The sequence below is a fragment of the Cygnus atratus genome, chromosome 3, assembly GCF_013377495.2.
Source record: "Cygnus atratus isolate AKBS03 ecotype Queensland, Australia chromosome 3, CAtr_DNAZoo_HiC_assembly, whole genome shotgun sequence".
Lineage (NCBI taxonomy): Eukaryota > Metazoa > Chordata > Aves > Anseriformes > Anatidae > Cygnus > Cygnus atratus.
The window spans coordinates 108774697-108790619 of record NC_066364.1 but is presented as its reverse complement, the minus strand read 5'-3'; the positions used below and the strand labels follow the sequence as shown (position 1 = coordinate 108790619).

The window sequence follows — 15923 nt, the reverse complement described above, 5'->3', positions numbered from 1 at the left end:
CCTCACCTTGGATGCTCAGGTGCTGTGTCCCTCATCACTCGTATTTCCTGTTGATGTCAGTGATTCCAGCTACAGTGTGGAAGGGCATCCGCAGCAGAGGAATGAAGCTTCGACTCGCTCCCTCTAGCCAGACTACTTCTGGAGTTAACATTGGCAGTGAAGCATACGTGTTGGCATAAACTCATGACATGGAGGACTTCGGTTTTGTCTCATCTTAGCAGAACGGAAATTGCCACTGTTTACTGGCTGTGACTCATGTAGGTCTTCATCGGGGCACAGCGCTGTACCAAGAGATGGTTAGGGGATTGAAGATTAGCTAAGAGAGAAATAAACAACAAAAACAAGCCTACTGAGTTTAGAATTGCCTTGGGGAAGACGGTTCCCCTTTATGCATTTCTCTTGTGCTTTTCCGTAAGCAGCATTTCATAAATCCCAATTCAGCCACGTGATGTGAAGTGAGTTTAGGAGTGACTGTGCATCCTGTTCAAATGTTGACTTGTGTGTGTTGTACCTTGCGGAGTGATAAGTCTTCACCATACATTCACATTTTTTTGTTTGTTTGGTGGTGGTGGATGGTTTTTTTAGATTGCTCTTCAGGGATTGCCTGGCATTTACACAAAGATGAAATAAATGCTGCCATTCTAAAGGAATATTAAAAGAATTTTCACTCCTGTTTAATATCATCAGTCAGCAGATGTGTGGTATTCAAGTGGTCTTCCCTTCCTCCTTCATCTTCCCCTGCAGAAAAACAGTTACGTGCCCCAGTAGGGTGGAAAGGGTAAAACTCTTGACTGGCAGTTGTGTGCAGTAACTTGCACAAAAAATGTATTCATACTGCACAGACAAAAAAATCAGCTTTTGTATACTTACAGCAAGCATGCAAAAGCCTGGATTTTTTTTAATGAGTTGGAATACAAGATTTTTAGTTGGCGGGGGGGAATAGTTTAGGTCTCAAATTATTTCACTTTTTTTTTAGTTTAAAAACAAGGAATTCATCTCAATTCCTCACATTTGTGTGTTTGCTCTTTTTCATAAATAAACCTGGTGGTGTTTTTTATTAGGTGAACCTGTATAGTTTGAAAGAATGGACTCTCTTTTAGAGGCATAAGTACATCCTCGAAGGTCTTATTTCAGTCTTGAAGTACCAGCTGCGATATTTAGCGTAGTAAAAGGTAGTGTCTTCGTAATATACATCTTGCACTTTGTATTTTAAGATTGAGATGATTGTACCCCCACCACTTTACTACTGCTTTCTCAGTATGAGAACAGGAAATCACCATCAGATGTTTGCCTCTTGCTTTGTCAAGTCTGATACTTGTTTCTCTGAGACTTCTCAGCTATCAGTTTGATCCCTGCTATTTCTGTTCATCAGGCACCACCACCCCTAACCTTAAAATAACCTTAAGGGATTACTTTAACTTCAGCTGAATGTCCTCATGCCTGTTGTGGTGTAAGGGTTACTTTGTTTGAAATGTCACATTTATACGTGCCATTTAGATAATGAAGTTCATTTCAGTACATGTTCTCGTTAATACATTTTTTTGAGAAGTGGCTCTAGCGCTTTGGTAGTTCTTCTATTTTGCATAGAAAGACTAAAAGGTTAAGCAGATGATGAATAAGCATAACAGCTTCATACTTCCTCCTCCTGTAATAGATTTTTTTTCTTGCTTCTAAAATTATTGTTGAATTGCTGTGGAAAGCAAAATACTAATTTATCCTTTCCAGTTGTATTTATTGTTGTTGTTTTAATTGTGTATTGGTTTTATGTTGAAAAGCAAGGATAAATCGCAGTGTTAACTTCAACTCTTGCATTTCCCAGAGTTAAGTATTTTTATGCTATTGGTTTGTTTGTTTTTTTTTACTGTGCGCATGCATTATGGTAGACAGTATGCAATGCTTTTTGTGTGACAACCGTATGTTTTTATTTGCAGTTAAAAAATGAAAGTGTAGCAGCTAAATTGATTTTATTTCTCACAGGAACGAAGCTGAATGTTCTTTTGGGAATGATGCTGTCAACCTCCTATTTTGCCTGTACTTCTAGATTATTCATGTGAATCTTAGAAAATTACTTTTTTGACTTGTACATTAGTACTTGTGTATGGACTTGCACACACACATATGTATGAAAAAAATGTTTTATGTTGATAATAAGAATTTTACAGTAAAAATTTGCCTTCTATTTCCAATATATTTTTTTTTCAGACAATGTAACTCTAGGAAGATTTGGAAGCCAACCTTTTTAGGGGTTTGGCTTGTTACTAGTGCCTCTCTCAGAGAGATCTTTGGTGGTAAACACAACACTTTTAATTTTGGGTGGGGAAAAATACCTTTTTCAACCAAAAAGAGGGAGTTTGGATGGGTGACAATGTGCATGTGTTCAAATTACTTGAAGGTTTGACCATGTAGACTGCGTTTAGTAATTCCGTATAGGCTTGAGTAATTATGTCTTCTTTTTTCCCGTTTGTTCTGTTTTTATTAGGAGAAGTATTTGCAATATGTGGGAGCTGCAGTGCTTTGGGAAACTGGAATCCACAAGCTGCAGTAGTCCTCCAAACTGATGATTGGTAAGGTTTTTTGTTGTGGTGGGTTTTTTTTGTTCATTAGTTTGTTTTTCCTTAGAAGTTACTGCAGTTCTGCAGCAACAAATTTGTTCTGGCTCTTAGTTCCTAAATTATTAGGCTATATGTGCTATTTGTAAAACTCTCCAGAATTTCTTGTGTTGCCCTTGAACACTTTGAATGCTTAGAAATGTGTCTACGGTAATGTTTAACTTGAGTATGTTTTCTAGTTATGAATGATGTTTCTACCATTGTCGTGGCATGTTTCAGAAGTACAGTCGTAGACACTTCAAAAAGGAGGCTGCTAAGGATCACTTTCACTCCTGCAGTGGAGCATACAGGAAGTTATGGGAGATGTTTATAGTGTTTACTTCTTAACCTGTACAAGCTCTTAGAGTGCCTATAAAGAGATGAGATTATTTTAAAACAAGAGTTGTATTAAAAGTCTTAAGTGTTTTGTATTTATATGAAGATGAGTGTATACAAAAACAGTCTAGACGTGGCAGAAGGATACAGTATTTTCTTAAAATGGTGCCCTACCTATCATTATTCATCTGTATGATGCAGGAAGTAGGGCTCAAAGGATGTATCTGTAGTTCTGTCAGTGGCTTGCTCATCTTCGGTGAATCCCTGAATTTCATCATGTTTTCCCTACCAGATAAAAGAAGATGAGAGCTCTTCAGATCTGTAGATTAGAAAGCACAGTTTCCGTTCTAAGGATTTATTGTGCTTTTTGCATGCTTGGCTACCCTTGGGTCTTTCTTAACAGCTCAGTCACCACTTCAGCATTGGTAGGGAATGGCTGAAGCGTCGACAGAGAATGGCTAAACCAATTAAGTTTGATACTAAATCATAATATGAAGTAACCTGTAAAATATGTTGAGCCTCACCTACTGTTTTGAATACCATGATGCAAACTCAGTTTTGTCATCAAAGTTGCAAGGAATGCCACAGTATTTGTTTAACTGTTATGCTTATATTTCTAGGATAGATTATTGTACTGACTTAAAGAAAAAAAAAGAAAAAGGAAAGCAACAAAAAAGTGAGAAAAGACAAATGTACTCAGATAGAAAAATGATAATCCAAACAAATGTGGTTTGTGTCTCTATTAATAAACCATTTAGTTGTTTTGTTTGTATTTTTAGATGACAGTAGAGCTCTTAAGCTAAAATAGCATTTAGAACTTTGGATAAAACTTCAGAAAATTTGAGGTCAAATTCTTGAAATTGTTTTCTTTCCACAGTGAATTATGGAAAGCTACTGTAGAGCTTCTTAGAGGAGTTCCCGTTAAGTATCGGTATTTTAAAGGGTACTTCTTAGAACCTAAGGTATGTACAACTTTTTTAAGTTGACTCATCTTCTGTGATTTGAAATAAAAAGGATTTTCTGAGTTAATCTTGAGTTTTTAGAAAGAAATGTTAATTGCAACATATGAAACATTGAAATGCTTGTGGAAATGACAATTCACTTCTGGAGATATGTGACCATATACAGTTAACTTGAATTATTTTGGTTAAAATGTCTTTTGTCTTTTACCCTTGTTGATGCTTTTTAAAAATTCCAAGGATAGTGAAATGCCTGAGACTATTATAAAGCTTAAGCAGTATGGAGAATTTTTTATTAGGTATAGTAGGGCTACAACAACTTACTTAAATGCAGACTTAGGTAGGGCAAGGATCTTTAGCATGGATGCAAGTGATAGGAGGAAAAATGCTTCATGTGAACAGCTTTATTTAAATTTGCCTTATCTACTACAGTTTTAAAACTGCTGAAGATATTTTGGTGAAATATGAGAAGTATTATCTAGCCTTTGTGCTGCATAATTAATACATGTTAATTTCTTGGAGTGAAGATGAAACAAGGAATGGGACAGCCCAGTGTTTTCTCTAGGTTTGTATACACCTATTTGCATGACCTGACCAAAGAGGCAGAGATGTGCTTTTTTTTGTTTGTTTTTACAGGTATTGATGTAAAAGTTGCATGTGAGTTGAATATATGTGGCAGTATACTGGTCTGTAGAGATCGTACTAGGATGGCGGAGGAAGCTCTTTCTTTTTCGGACTAGGGATGAGATTGCACACAGAAAAATAAAAAAGTCAAGACTAATTTGGAAAACTAAGCAGCTACTCTTCAGCTGTTTTTCTTGATAATAATACATAATAGCTGTAAGAAGTAATCTGTTTAAAGTTATCCTTGCTGTCTTGCTTACTCTATTAATATCCTGTAGCTATTTACCTTGGGCTTCAGTTCTTTGAAATAGGGATTATGAAGGCTACAGCTAAACATGCAGAGGAGTTGTGGAATTATCTGGTCTATAATTTTTTTTTAATATTTTAAATTATTGAAGAGTGTGAAAGCTTTTGTCAGCTGAACTCAGCTTTCTTTTACTGAAGCATTTAATGGAGGTGGCATGAAAATTCTCAGTGAAGGATACTAATCTGAAATGAAACTTGAAACTGTTCCGTTTTTCATTATGGCAAGTGAAACAGTCTAATCTGAAACTGATACTTGTGTTGTTACTTTGAGGTAAAAGAAGGGAAGGCCAATAATAGTTTTTGGTTTGTTTTCTGGTGTTTTTTTTTTTTTTGAGGCCAAAAGTAGGTCAGTTTTTATGGCCTAGTAGATTTGTTGGGACTCATCTTTCTCACAAATGCCTATAAGCTTAAAATGTAAGCAATACCACCTTAGGAAAAGCACACTTAGAAAAAATTGCTCATAGACAACACAGCTTCTGTTTTAACATTTGAATAAGTTTACAATATGTATTGGTGAGTGTGTTTCTTTAAGTAGGTGCTCTGTATCGTGCACGCTTTATGTACCGTGTGATGCAGAGTCTGCCAAGGTAAGTATGAATTTTATGAAATAACAGCATAAAGGGCTCCTATATTTTAAAAAGTAGAAAAAACACGCTACAAAACCAAGTACGTGAATTGCCAGGGTACATGGTTATCTGCTTAGCAGTCTCTAACCTGCACCTGTTAAGTATACAGTACCACAGGATTTTTTCTCATAAAATACAGTATTTTGTAGTTGGAGTCTTTGCCCTCAATGTTTTCCTTTCTGTATTTTTTTTTTGAACAACAATGAAAAAGCAGGGTCTTTTCATTCTAACAGGCATGTAATATACCCTAGAATGCAAATGAGTCTGTGGAGGACTTCAGCATTAACAACCCTGTTAAGGATAAGATCCTTCTAAATTAACATTTTGTTAGTACAATTCTGTATGTCACGGTCTGTAGTTGGATAACTTAACTATGTGTAGACTTAAATACACGTTAAAGTCTGAATATGTCTATTTTACACCACATAATAAAGTGATGTTGAAGATAGATCTGTTTTAAGTTACCATAGCCTTCCTTTCTGAAACAACTGCATCTTTGAAGATGCTTGAGACAGTCACATCGGCATGGGTGCACGTTGGCCAAGTGGGGGTGGTGCATGTTTACACAGAGAAATGATCGTTTCCATATCCAAAATGTTACTACAGACTAGATGTGAAAATACATACAGTAATTCACATTTTGGAAAAAACAAAGAGTATTTTTCTCACTTAAAAAAAAAAAAAAGTTGTCATTTAAGTATGATCTGTCAGTTACTATTTTGCTTGAAGGATAGTACAATGTCACGGGAAGTTTGGTTGGTTGGCAGTAAACTATTTTGATGTTAACATGATTGTGGTTATATAAATAGAGCATTATTTTATACTTAACATAGAAATGTGTAGAATATTTGTAGGAGTACAAATAAATGAACGTATACATAAAAAATACCTTACTAAAAAATCTGTACAAGTCTTGGCTCCTTGAATATTAAGAGCTTCTAACATTGTGAACATTTTAATGATTATATGAGTCATCCTAAGACTTTCAAAAGAGAAGTAAGTAAAAGGATTTGATGAAACAAGACAGTAATTTCACCTGGTTTGCTCCAGGTTTGTTTTTGTCTTAAACACAGTCCAGTACCAGTTACCTTACTGTGATGGTCTTCCAATCTTTATTCTAAACATAGGTTCTGTTTGATTGAAAGAGGGAGAAAAACACCAACAACCTGCTTACCTTGCTTCAAATTTAAGTCTTGTGTATAGCATATGTTTGAGGAAAATGTTTTATGTATTGTTTGTGTGATACGTTTGAAAACATTAGTAAGGTCAATACATACCTTATTCTGTTTAGCTGCGTTCTTATTTGTTCTTCCAGCAGTAAGCAAGCACGCAAGTTCAGGGTTATTTCTTTCAAGGAAATGTGAAATAGCTATCTGTGTGCATAGTAGGATTTTAAAAAATTGTATTGGTGAATGTCTCACATTGGCGAGAATATTGCTTGACTATAGATATTTTAAATAAGACTTGCATTTTTTCTGAAATACAAACAAGTCAAATCCATCTAGTGCTTGGAATATAATAATCAGGGTGAAATTTAGGTCTAGGCCCAGTAATTTCTTTAGTATCAAGAAAACCTTTTGCCAGGCTGATAACTGGTGGTTAACCTGCTGGTAACAGAGGAGCACTGCTGCTGTGAGTGTGCTGAGGTAGCAGGCTGTGTTCAGCTGCTGCCTGAAGTATCTTACAGGTGCTGTTGCCTTGTGAATTGAGTGACGCTGACTGTATGGCTATTGTTGTTTCATTGGTCTTTTGCTTAATTATTGTCTCTTATGTGGTACTGAAATCTGGAGGTGTTTTTGTCCGAAATCCAACACAGGCAGTGAAGTCTAATTCATTTAGCTCTGTCCTGTTCTTGAGGGAGGTTAATACCCACTCCTGAAAGAGAGTTTCAAGACGTTAGCTGTGAAGTGCAGTTGGTTTAATGTTGTTGTGGTCTTTGTTTATTTTGTTCTGTTTTGCTTTTTAAGCTCACCTTGTTTTTCCTAATGTCTACTCTGTTTTGTTGCCTTGGATCAGGAATCTTGGCACTGGCCTCCTAAACTCTCATTTAAGCATCCACAGAAGTGCTTTAATTTTTCAATTGTGCTGAGCACCCAAGCACTTCATCAGACTGCTTTGAACTTCTGGAAGCCACCTCATGTTATGTAGGCATTTTACCTTTCATTTCAAAATGTCTAATGACTTACTGGGGGGATCCCCAGCCTTTGATAGTGTGAGAGGACTTAACTTTTTAGAAGATTCTTGTAAGTCTTTTCATAGCTTTTTTAAAATTGCATTAAATGGTCAGTCAAATAAAGATCAAGGAACATAATTTTATGGACCTGATTTAAAATACATTCTCTGTGTTGGTAGAGAGGAGTTCATGACATACAGTGCCACTCCGTATAATCTCCATGTAGTGCCCACAGGGATGCTTGATGTGACACTTGGGTAGGTGTCCTCTAAAGGCTGTCCTAGCAGAGGCTGGCTTCTTAGGTAACGTTACCATGCTATGAATGTTGATGACGCATCATCGTCTGCTACAGGCTGGTCTGGACAGGACTAATGTCGGCATATATCGCTGAAATTGCATCAGTATTCTAACATCATTGGAACAATGACTTCTCTTATGTGTAATTAAAACAGGTGCAGATTTAAATTCATATAGGCACAAAATCTAGGGATTGTGAGAGAACTCTGTCACGTCTGCTCACGCTTGCTAATCCATTTCCCTTTTTTTCCAGGCAGTTATGCTTATCTCCTCGTTTTTAGTATGGAAATTGAGGGTTTCTGGATTAAATGCATAATCAGCCTACTGTATCTCTTCCAGGGGTTGAAATTTTAACTGTATCCAGTGTGTTGTGCTTATTATTGGAATAATGTTACTCAAATTTTGATTCTTAATTTTCTTTAATGTAAAAGTAAAATGTGGAACTATAGTAGTGTATTTATCCTTTCAGAAATAAGCTGTTATTGTATTTTAACGTGATATGTTGATTGTTTCTTCAAGTAGAAGCTTTCATTTGCCTTTAATAGGAAACAGCCTAATGCATGTTAGGACAGATTTTCATTCCCCAGCTTTGCAAACTGCAGGTTCTGCATGTGTTTATGGGAGCTGCTGTTGGAGAGCTTGCAGGCTTACGTGGTGTTAGGAAATGGTAGCCCCTCTGCTAGCAAACACAGGTTTCAGCTTTGAAAATGGAGATTGTATACGCAAGCATGGATCTGCTGTGAAAAACGGGTGGGGGAAAACTTCTTATGAGCTTTCCTACAAGTCCGTAAGAACAAGTATTGTGGCAACAGCAGAGGAAAGGAGCAATAAAACTACCCCGTAACAGGAATCAACTGAAAACAATAATACCATCTTATTTTATTTATATTTATATTTACCTGTATTGTATCTTTAAAGCAGAACTTCAAACATCTGTGTTTTCTACTGACATGAATGTTAAGTATGGACATTTCTGAAATCACTAGAAAAATCAGTTTGCTGTTAGCTAAGATTCAGAGTGCAAACCCTTCCTCCTGAGCACTTCTCAAACCTTTGGCACTTAATCTTACAAAACCAAACTATAGTCGGTTAAATGTGTTTGATGGAGGTCAAGAAATACCATCAGTTGCTTAAGAATTTATTTAGTAGGCCGTAAGACAACAAAGTATTCAGATACCCAGATATGCTGGCTTGGAATCATGTCTGGGTGTGCGTGTTGATCTGAAATCTGTTTAAACAAGAACCTGAAGTACTGGGACAACTTGACATTGAAGTCGATATGACTCAGGTAGGCAGTAGTAGCTAGTCTTTCTGGAAATGAGCCACTTAGGCCCAAAGCACCAAAAGGACAAATTCTCCAGCTATTTGATGGCATTTTTAATGACTCCATATGATGATAGGGAAACGTGACAACTTCGTAAGGTGACTGAGCTGGGATTCAGACATATTCTTTCTGTTCTGAAGCACTGGTTGCCTGAAAGTTTTAACCTGGAAAGCATTTTCAAGGTGATATTGTTTTTGAAAGAAGAGATTGAGCTACTATTCTGTTCATCTGTCTGAGTCTAGACTACATTTGTCAACAAAACTGTTTTTTGATGGAAGAATCTAATTTATCCTGCTTCAAACAGAACAGTCTGCAGGGAGCTTCACTGCTGGCTGATTGCGTTGTGCCAGTGTATTTTTCCTTCTGAGGCTGTAAAATTCCATTTCTGCTTTAATTGGATGGTAGCTAACTTGTTCTTCTATACCACAAGTAGAATAACTGTGTTAGATAGATTTGGAATTATTTGAGCAAATTGTGAGGGAGAGACCACCCCAGCAACTCCTAACTGCGTGAATAGATGCTGGGTGCTGTTGAGAACTGCAGAGATGTGGCTTATGTGAATTCTTTTTACAAATTGCTGCAGTAGTAGAAAATGCACGTAATGAATTCAGAGACACTTTTTTGTATTCAAAGGAGACTATGCTAGTTCAGCGGAGTAGCTATAAGCAACAAAGATTTAGTAGTTCCATTTAATGTCTCCATCCTGTTGGACTTTTTCACAAGTTTTGTCATATGTAGTGTGACATATCAGATAGCAGCAGCAGCAGTTGTAAGGGGTAAGAACCAAGCCTGACCTATTTGCTTTCTTTCTTGCTTTCTTTCTTTCTCTTTCATTCTCTCTCTCTGTCCTGTTCTTTTTTCTTTCTTAAATCTATAAGTTCAGTTCACAACCATCCCAAACAAATTCATGGGTAGAAAATCAGATATAACAAAAGAAATTATTGCAGACATTTAACTTTTAAATTACAGACTATCGATGGTCCCTGCGAAGTCATAGTTCACACGTGGGAGACTCATCTACAACCACGATCAATTACCCCTTTAGGTATGGGCATCAACTGCATCTGTTTGAGGCATATGCATAAGATTGCTAATATGCTGCACATTGGTTTAGAGGGATTGATAATGAAAGCTTTAATATACTTAAATGTATTACTGTGTTGGAGATATAAACATTTCTTTTTGCACAACATGGACCTTACTCTCAAAAAAATATATATATTTAAGTGGCTTAAAAATTGAGTGGGTGTAAAATTCTTTGCTGCCATCCTTAAGGTGATGTGGGTTGTTTTTATTAACTTATAATCTTTTTTATAATTTAATTCTTTGAGACTAAGGATCCATATTTTCATTTCCAGAGAATGTGGGGAGGGGGAGGGTGTGAATTCACTACTGTTTTTGTTTAAATACTATTCCACTAGTAAAATTTTAAAGCAAAACTTTTTAATTAGGCTTCTTTAAATGAATGGCTTCATGTAAATAGAGACATGAATGATTTACCTTAATTTACCCGGCAATTTAGCAGAAATTTATTTTGCTGGAAGAAAGGGTGGCATGCAGACTTGCATACAAGTTCCTAATGCTTTTCTGAGATGGGAGAAGTTGGGGTTTCTTTGTTGTTTTTTTTTTTTTTTACTTTTTTAAGAGTGATTGAAATAACCTTTGAATGTAGCTTGTAATTTAGATATCTTATGCTGCTATAGGATGGCATATTTTATGCACTTGTCTCTTCTAGGATATGAAAAATGTTGTTTTCTCCACACTTAAAAGTATACATCTATTAAATATCTTCTGATTCATTGAAAGAATACATCTTTTAGAAAGAAGCTTGTATTAAAGAAACTGTTAATAGTGAATAGTGCCATGATCACTGTTTTGGGGGGTTTCATTTCATTTTAATTAGTGCAGTTAAGTGTTTGTGTTCCTGTAACAAAATGACGTTTTTGTATTCGTCAGGAACTAATTAGGGAAGCAGCCTACTCTCTATTAGGGTTTAGACTTTCTAAATTCAAATAAATCCGTTCCATACAGTTAGGATTTTTTTTCCAAGTAACACTCCATGCTTTTTGTCTCCTTAGTAATTGATTCATGTCAAAACTAGCCTCTGCAGAATTCTGTGGTTAAAGATGCATAATATTTTTTTTAACAGACCATAAAGTTTAAATTAACTTTTATCACAGAAGCTAATTTTTCCCAGGATCTGTTCCTATGAAATAGGGGCTTTCTTCATAAGCAGTCTTTTAAGAAAATACAGCAAAACCAGGATGGTCATGACAATCCTAAATTGTTGCCTAATGGTTATTAAAAATGGAGGGCAGGATTACGATTCTTCCTGGAAAAAGATAGGGCTCATGGCTGTAGAGACAAAATTTTGTTAACGTTTGTTTTGAGTAACTTGTAGTTTGTGCAGACTGCTGCAATTCTGTTAACGTTGATGAATTGCTTAGTGCCTAAAGATTTCAGTTATTAAAACTGGAGAGGGTAAGGATGAAAGTAATTGTGGAGCGATTTGACTATTTCATCCTAGGATAGGGTTTCTCTCACATGGACAGAATAAGCAGGTTGGACAGAATCAATTGTGACTAACTTGATTTAGAAGCTTTAAATGTGCAGGAGAACAGCTTTCTTGTACGTTTGCAAGAAACTTGAATGTCTTGGACACTAACAAGCATTTTAGATTCTAGTAGGACATAGATGTTACGAGCAAACTCCAAAACTATGCAGCCTTCTTGCTTTTTCTCAGTTCAGATTACTTCAGGTAACGCAGGCATCTTAGGGCATTTTGTGTGTTGATAAGTTTTTCCTGTAGAAAAAGCATAAAATTGGAAAAAACTTTATAGAAGGTTGCAATAGACATGCTTGTTTTGTCTGTTTCACTTTTTCCTACTTTTTATTAAATATGTTTTTTAGTAATGAAGTGGAAAAATAGAATTAATTTAACTTTGGCAATGATTCCTTTTAGTATGAATACTAATTAGCATCTTTCATTCTTTTCTCCCCTCCTTTCAATTCTAGAAAATGAAATGACCATTGACGATGGATACTTTGGAATCCATAGTAAGTGAAATACATTCATCTTTACCATATACATGTTAACAAGATGAAGCACTGTAGTTGCAAAATATTGTGAAATACTTAGTTTGTTTTAAACATGAATTTTCTGCTTGTGATTGCTTCCTCGGCTTGTACGGTTGGTTTTGTATCTAGCATTTGTGAACACGCTCAGGCCGTAACTCCTAATGTTAATAGAAGACTGCTAAGATGAGTTTAAAGATTATCAGTGTATCGGTGTTAAAGATCAAAATTTGTGAACTCTAGATTATAAGCATGTATTTTTGGAAATGCAGATTAGGCTGTTAGATTTCGCTTTGAAACTAGCCTTAGAAAGAACTCTTCCCGACTAGAATGTCACTTAGACAAAATGTACAAAAATGTGCCTCTTCAGGTGTGCACGTAACTGCCAAAACCTCTCATAAGCTCAAACCTCATGTTCTTGTGCATGGATGTATCTTGCTTTTTGTCTGTTAGAACCCATTTCCCCGTTAATGCTCAACCCCTTGGCACCTGAGTTAACTCTTTATCATGTCTCATACATCTTGTCTTCAAGTTTTTCAGTTTTTCTCATATCATCAAAGGATACATTTTTCTAGCAACTCTTGGAAACTGCAGAGTCTACTTTGGCATGAGGCCTGGCAGCTTATGCTTTCTTTGTAGGCTTTCCTCCTCCTGATGGTTAGGTTGAGGGTTTTCGTCCCTGCTTTTTTCCCTGTTGTATCTGTTACTATATTTCGTCCTGCATGCTTAAACTGCTTTACTGCCCTTGCTTATGAGCTAATTTGACATTTGTATCTCAACTGAAACAGTCTCAAGTTGCTTCTGAGTCTGCAGAGTTCGTCAGTTTTCATCCATGTATTGAGATATCCCTGGATATGGGATGGTTTTGTGTACCTGTAGAGATTTACTTAGCTGTTAATACCATAAATAAAATTAATACTGGAATACGCAATACTCTTCTTGAGACAGTTACCACGTGAAGTTGGGAAGGATCAGTGTTCCTATTTTTTTTTACCTTAAAACCCAGTGAGCAACTGCAGTATCTGTTGCTTGTTCTGGCTAGCTCTGAAAAAAGAGGTGAAAGGATGCTCTCAACATTTGCCTTGGAAAGACTATTGAATAAAGCTGTTGATAAAGGAGGATTGGCTAGAAGGTGGTGTCAGAGGAACTATATTTATATTAAACTGTTTAGATCTTCCTTTAGAAAGTGAAACAAGTTATTAAGTTGTCTTTCTAATTCCTGTTGCTTATTCTTTGACAGATGGCATTGAAACTGTGGATGCTGGGTGGCTGACCTGTCAAACAGAAATCAGATTGCGTCTGCATTATTCTGAGAAACCCCCTGTAGTGATAACAAAGAAGAAATTTAAAACATCAAGGTTTAGGTAAGAGCCTGCTCATCTTTGGTAGCAATTTACCTTGTGTTAATTGTCAGTACCTTTGGTTCTTTTTTTCTTAATGAATTTAGCCTTTAGCATTATGGTTACTAATAGGGCTGTGCTGTCAGGCCAATTTCCAGGTATTTAAGTGCTTTGTAAAAATGTGGTGATAATATTAGATCAGTGATGTTTCAGTTTCCTCATTTTATTATTGAAAAAGTGTCCAAACTCTTGTGTTTTAACAAAGGAAGTCAAAAAGTTAAAACTGTTTTGGTCTCACTGCTGAGTTAATACTTTTTAGCTCTTGCGATTCTACTGGTTGCTTCCAAGCTATCAAAAATGTATGAAGCAATTGTGATGGCAGAAGTTGAACAACAGGCATCCTTCACAAATACTTACTCCATCTTTGCCTTGATGTTTGTTTCCTGCTTCTTGGCTAGAACTGTAGCATTCTTAAGTAGTGGTCTGCTATACTTCAGGGAGTTTTCTGTATTCCCTTTTCATAACTTCTCCGAAGGAGTAGCTTGGATGTGGAAGCTGGGGGAGGAGAGTTATGTTGTTTTTTTGTGTGTGTGTGCGTGTGGTTTTTGTTTTGTTTTGTTTTGTTTTTTGAGGACTGTACTATTGACCCAGGTGTTTGTTCTCCTTCCCTGTTTGAATTTCTGTGATCTGGCGCTTGTCCTCGCTCTCTCTTCCCACCTCCCCACCCTGTTTCCCCTTCCTGTGTGCATGTTTTTTTGGAACTCTGGTTGCTAAGCTTTATCCCAGCACATAGAGTTGTACTACATGGTGAAGGCTTTGTGTCTTTTGTAGGTAGTGTTGGCTGTTTCTCTGACCATTACTATAGTTTTCCCATTTACCCAAGTTCCAGTGTTAGAAGTAATTGATACTAGAAGTAACTGAGCACTTAAACATGACTGAAATAGGATTTAGACAGCAGTGGTTCCAAAATCCTACTCCTGTTAGGGCCTGCTGCATGCACAGCTCTCTGTAGTTGGTGGTGTCAAGAAGACTTCTTGTGTTGTATGAGTTTCTGCTCAAGCTGCTTTCTAATTTTTTGGTGTTTCTGAAGACACGCCTGTAAGTTAACCATTTGTTTTGTATTTCTGATTGAGTAGAGTAAAATTGACTCTAGAAGGCCTGGAGAAAGATGAGGATGATGAAGAGGGCCAAGAAAAAACATCCCCTACAGTTCCTCAGAAAATGGCAAACACTGTGGAGTTCTCCTTAATAACCAACAATGAATATAAATGCCGACACTCTCAACCAGACTGTGGTTATGCTTTGCAGCCCGATCGATGGATAGAATACACTATACAAACCATGGAGCCTGATAACTTGGAATTAATCTTTGATTTTTTCGAGGTATGTCGCTTTACCACTTACAAGCAACTCTAGTCTGCATTCTGGAGTTGAAGGAGTCAATTACTTTGAAGATTCCGCTGATGGCATCAGCCTGCAAACTGATCAACTTGATCTTTGGGATGCTACTTATGTAAATGGTTTATGAGTCTGTTTGCTAATGCACCATTTTACAGATTTTTTTTTGAGTTGTCTCAGTATGACACAAAGTTTCACATTTTTTCCTTCTTGAGAATAGTTAATACAAATTGGACTCAAATCTTAGTGTGCAGTACTGCATATAATTAGGTTAGCTTGATTTTTATCCTTTAATGGGTGAGTTCTGCTTATCCTCTCTGAATTTTAACAATGTATATAGGGACTGGTTAAAATACAACCATTTCATCTTGATTTTAAGTTACAAAAAAATTATATGAACTAATTAGTACAAATTAAAACTGCAGATTCTCGCTACTTCATTTGCTAGTTATTTTGCACTCAAAATATTTCAGGAAAAGTTAAATATTCATAGTTTTTAAAGAAAATAACTTTGGTCTTTTCATACTGTTTATGGAGAAGAAAGTTTTAAGCGTTCTCTTTGGTCAAAAAATGCCTTTAAATCACTTAGAATTGCAATTGTAAAGTTGCTACATAGTTCCTGAAATTAACAATGATCAAGTTCCTGTTCTGTTTGCTAGTTGCCGTCTTCCTTCTCTGCAAATGAGTACAGAGCTCTTTCAAACTTACATATTACTTAAGTTGAACTTTGCTCTAAATGTGACTTGGGCATTTTAGAAGAGAGTATATTCCATACATTGCATTTTTGGTCTGAAAAGGTTACCATATCTAAGAGTTTTTTCAAAGATTAACGTACGTGGTTTTCTGGATTTCAAACAACAATTTCATGTTCCTATTT

The 15923-nt window shown here is 36.2% G+C and overlaps 1 protein-coding gene across 6 annotated transcripts in view; it reads left to right on the top strand.

Annotated features, from left to right (window-relative positions):
• GPCPD1 (glycerophosphocholine phosphodiesterase 1) overlaps nucleotides 1-15923 on the top strand; it is a 45466-nt gene that overhangs the window by 12142 nt on the left and 17401 nt on the right. For 4 of the 6 annotated variants that reach the window (XM_035552844.2, XM_050709484.1, XM_050709485.1 and 1 more), the window contains 6 exons: nucleotides 2480-2564; nucleotides 3802-3886; nucleotides 10203-10278; nucleotides 12249-12290; nucleotides 13549-13672; nucleotides 14785-15031. In XM_035552844.2, coding sequence (XP_035408737.1) covers nucleotides 2480-2564; nucleotides 3802-3886; nucleotides 10203-10278; nucleotides 12249-12290; nucleotides 13549-13672; nucleotides 14785-15031 — 659 coding nt within the window. Of the gene's footprint in view, nucleotides 1-2479; nucleotides 2565-3801; nucleotides 3887-3935; nucleotides 4449-10202; nucleotides 10279-12248; nucleotides 12291-13548; nucleotides 13673-14784; nucleotides 15032-15923 lie in introns of those variants that run through there. The other 2 variants (XM_035552847.2, XM_050709486.1) reach the window with 2 other exon arrangements.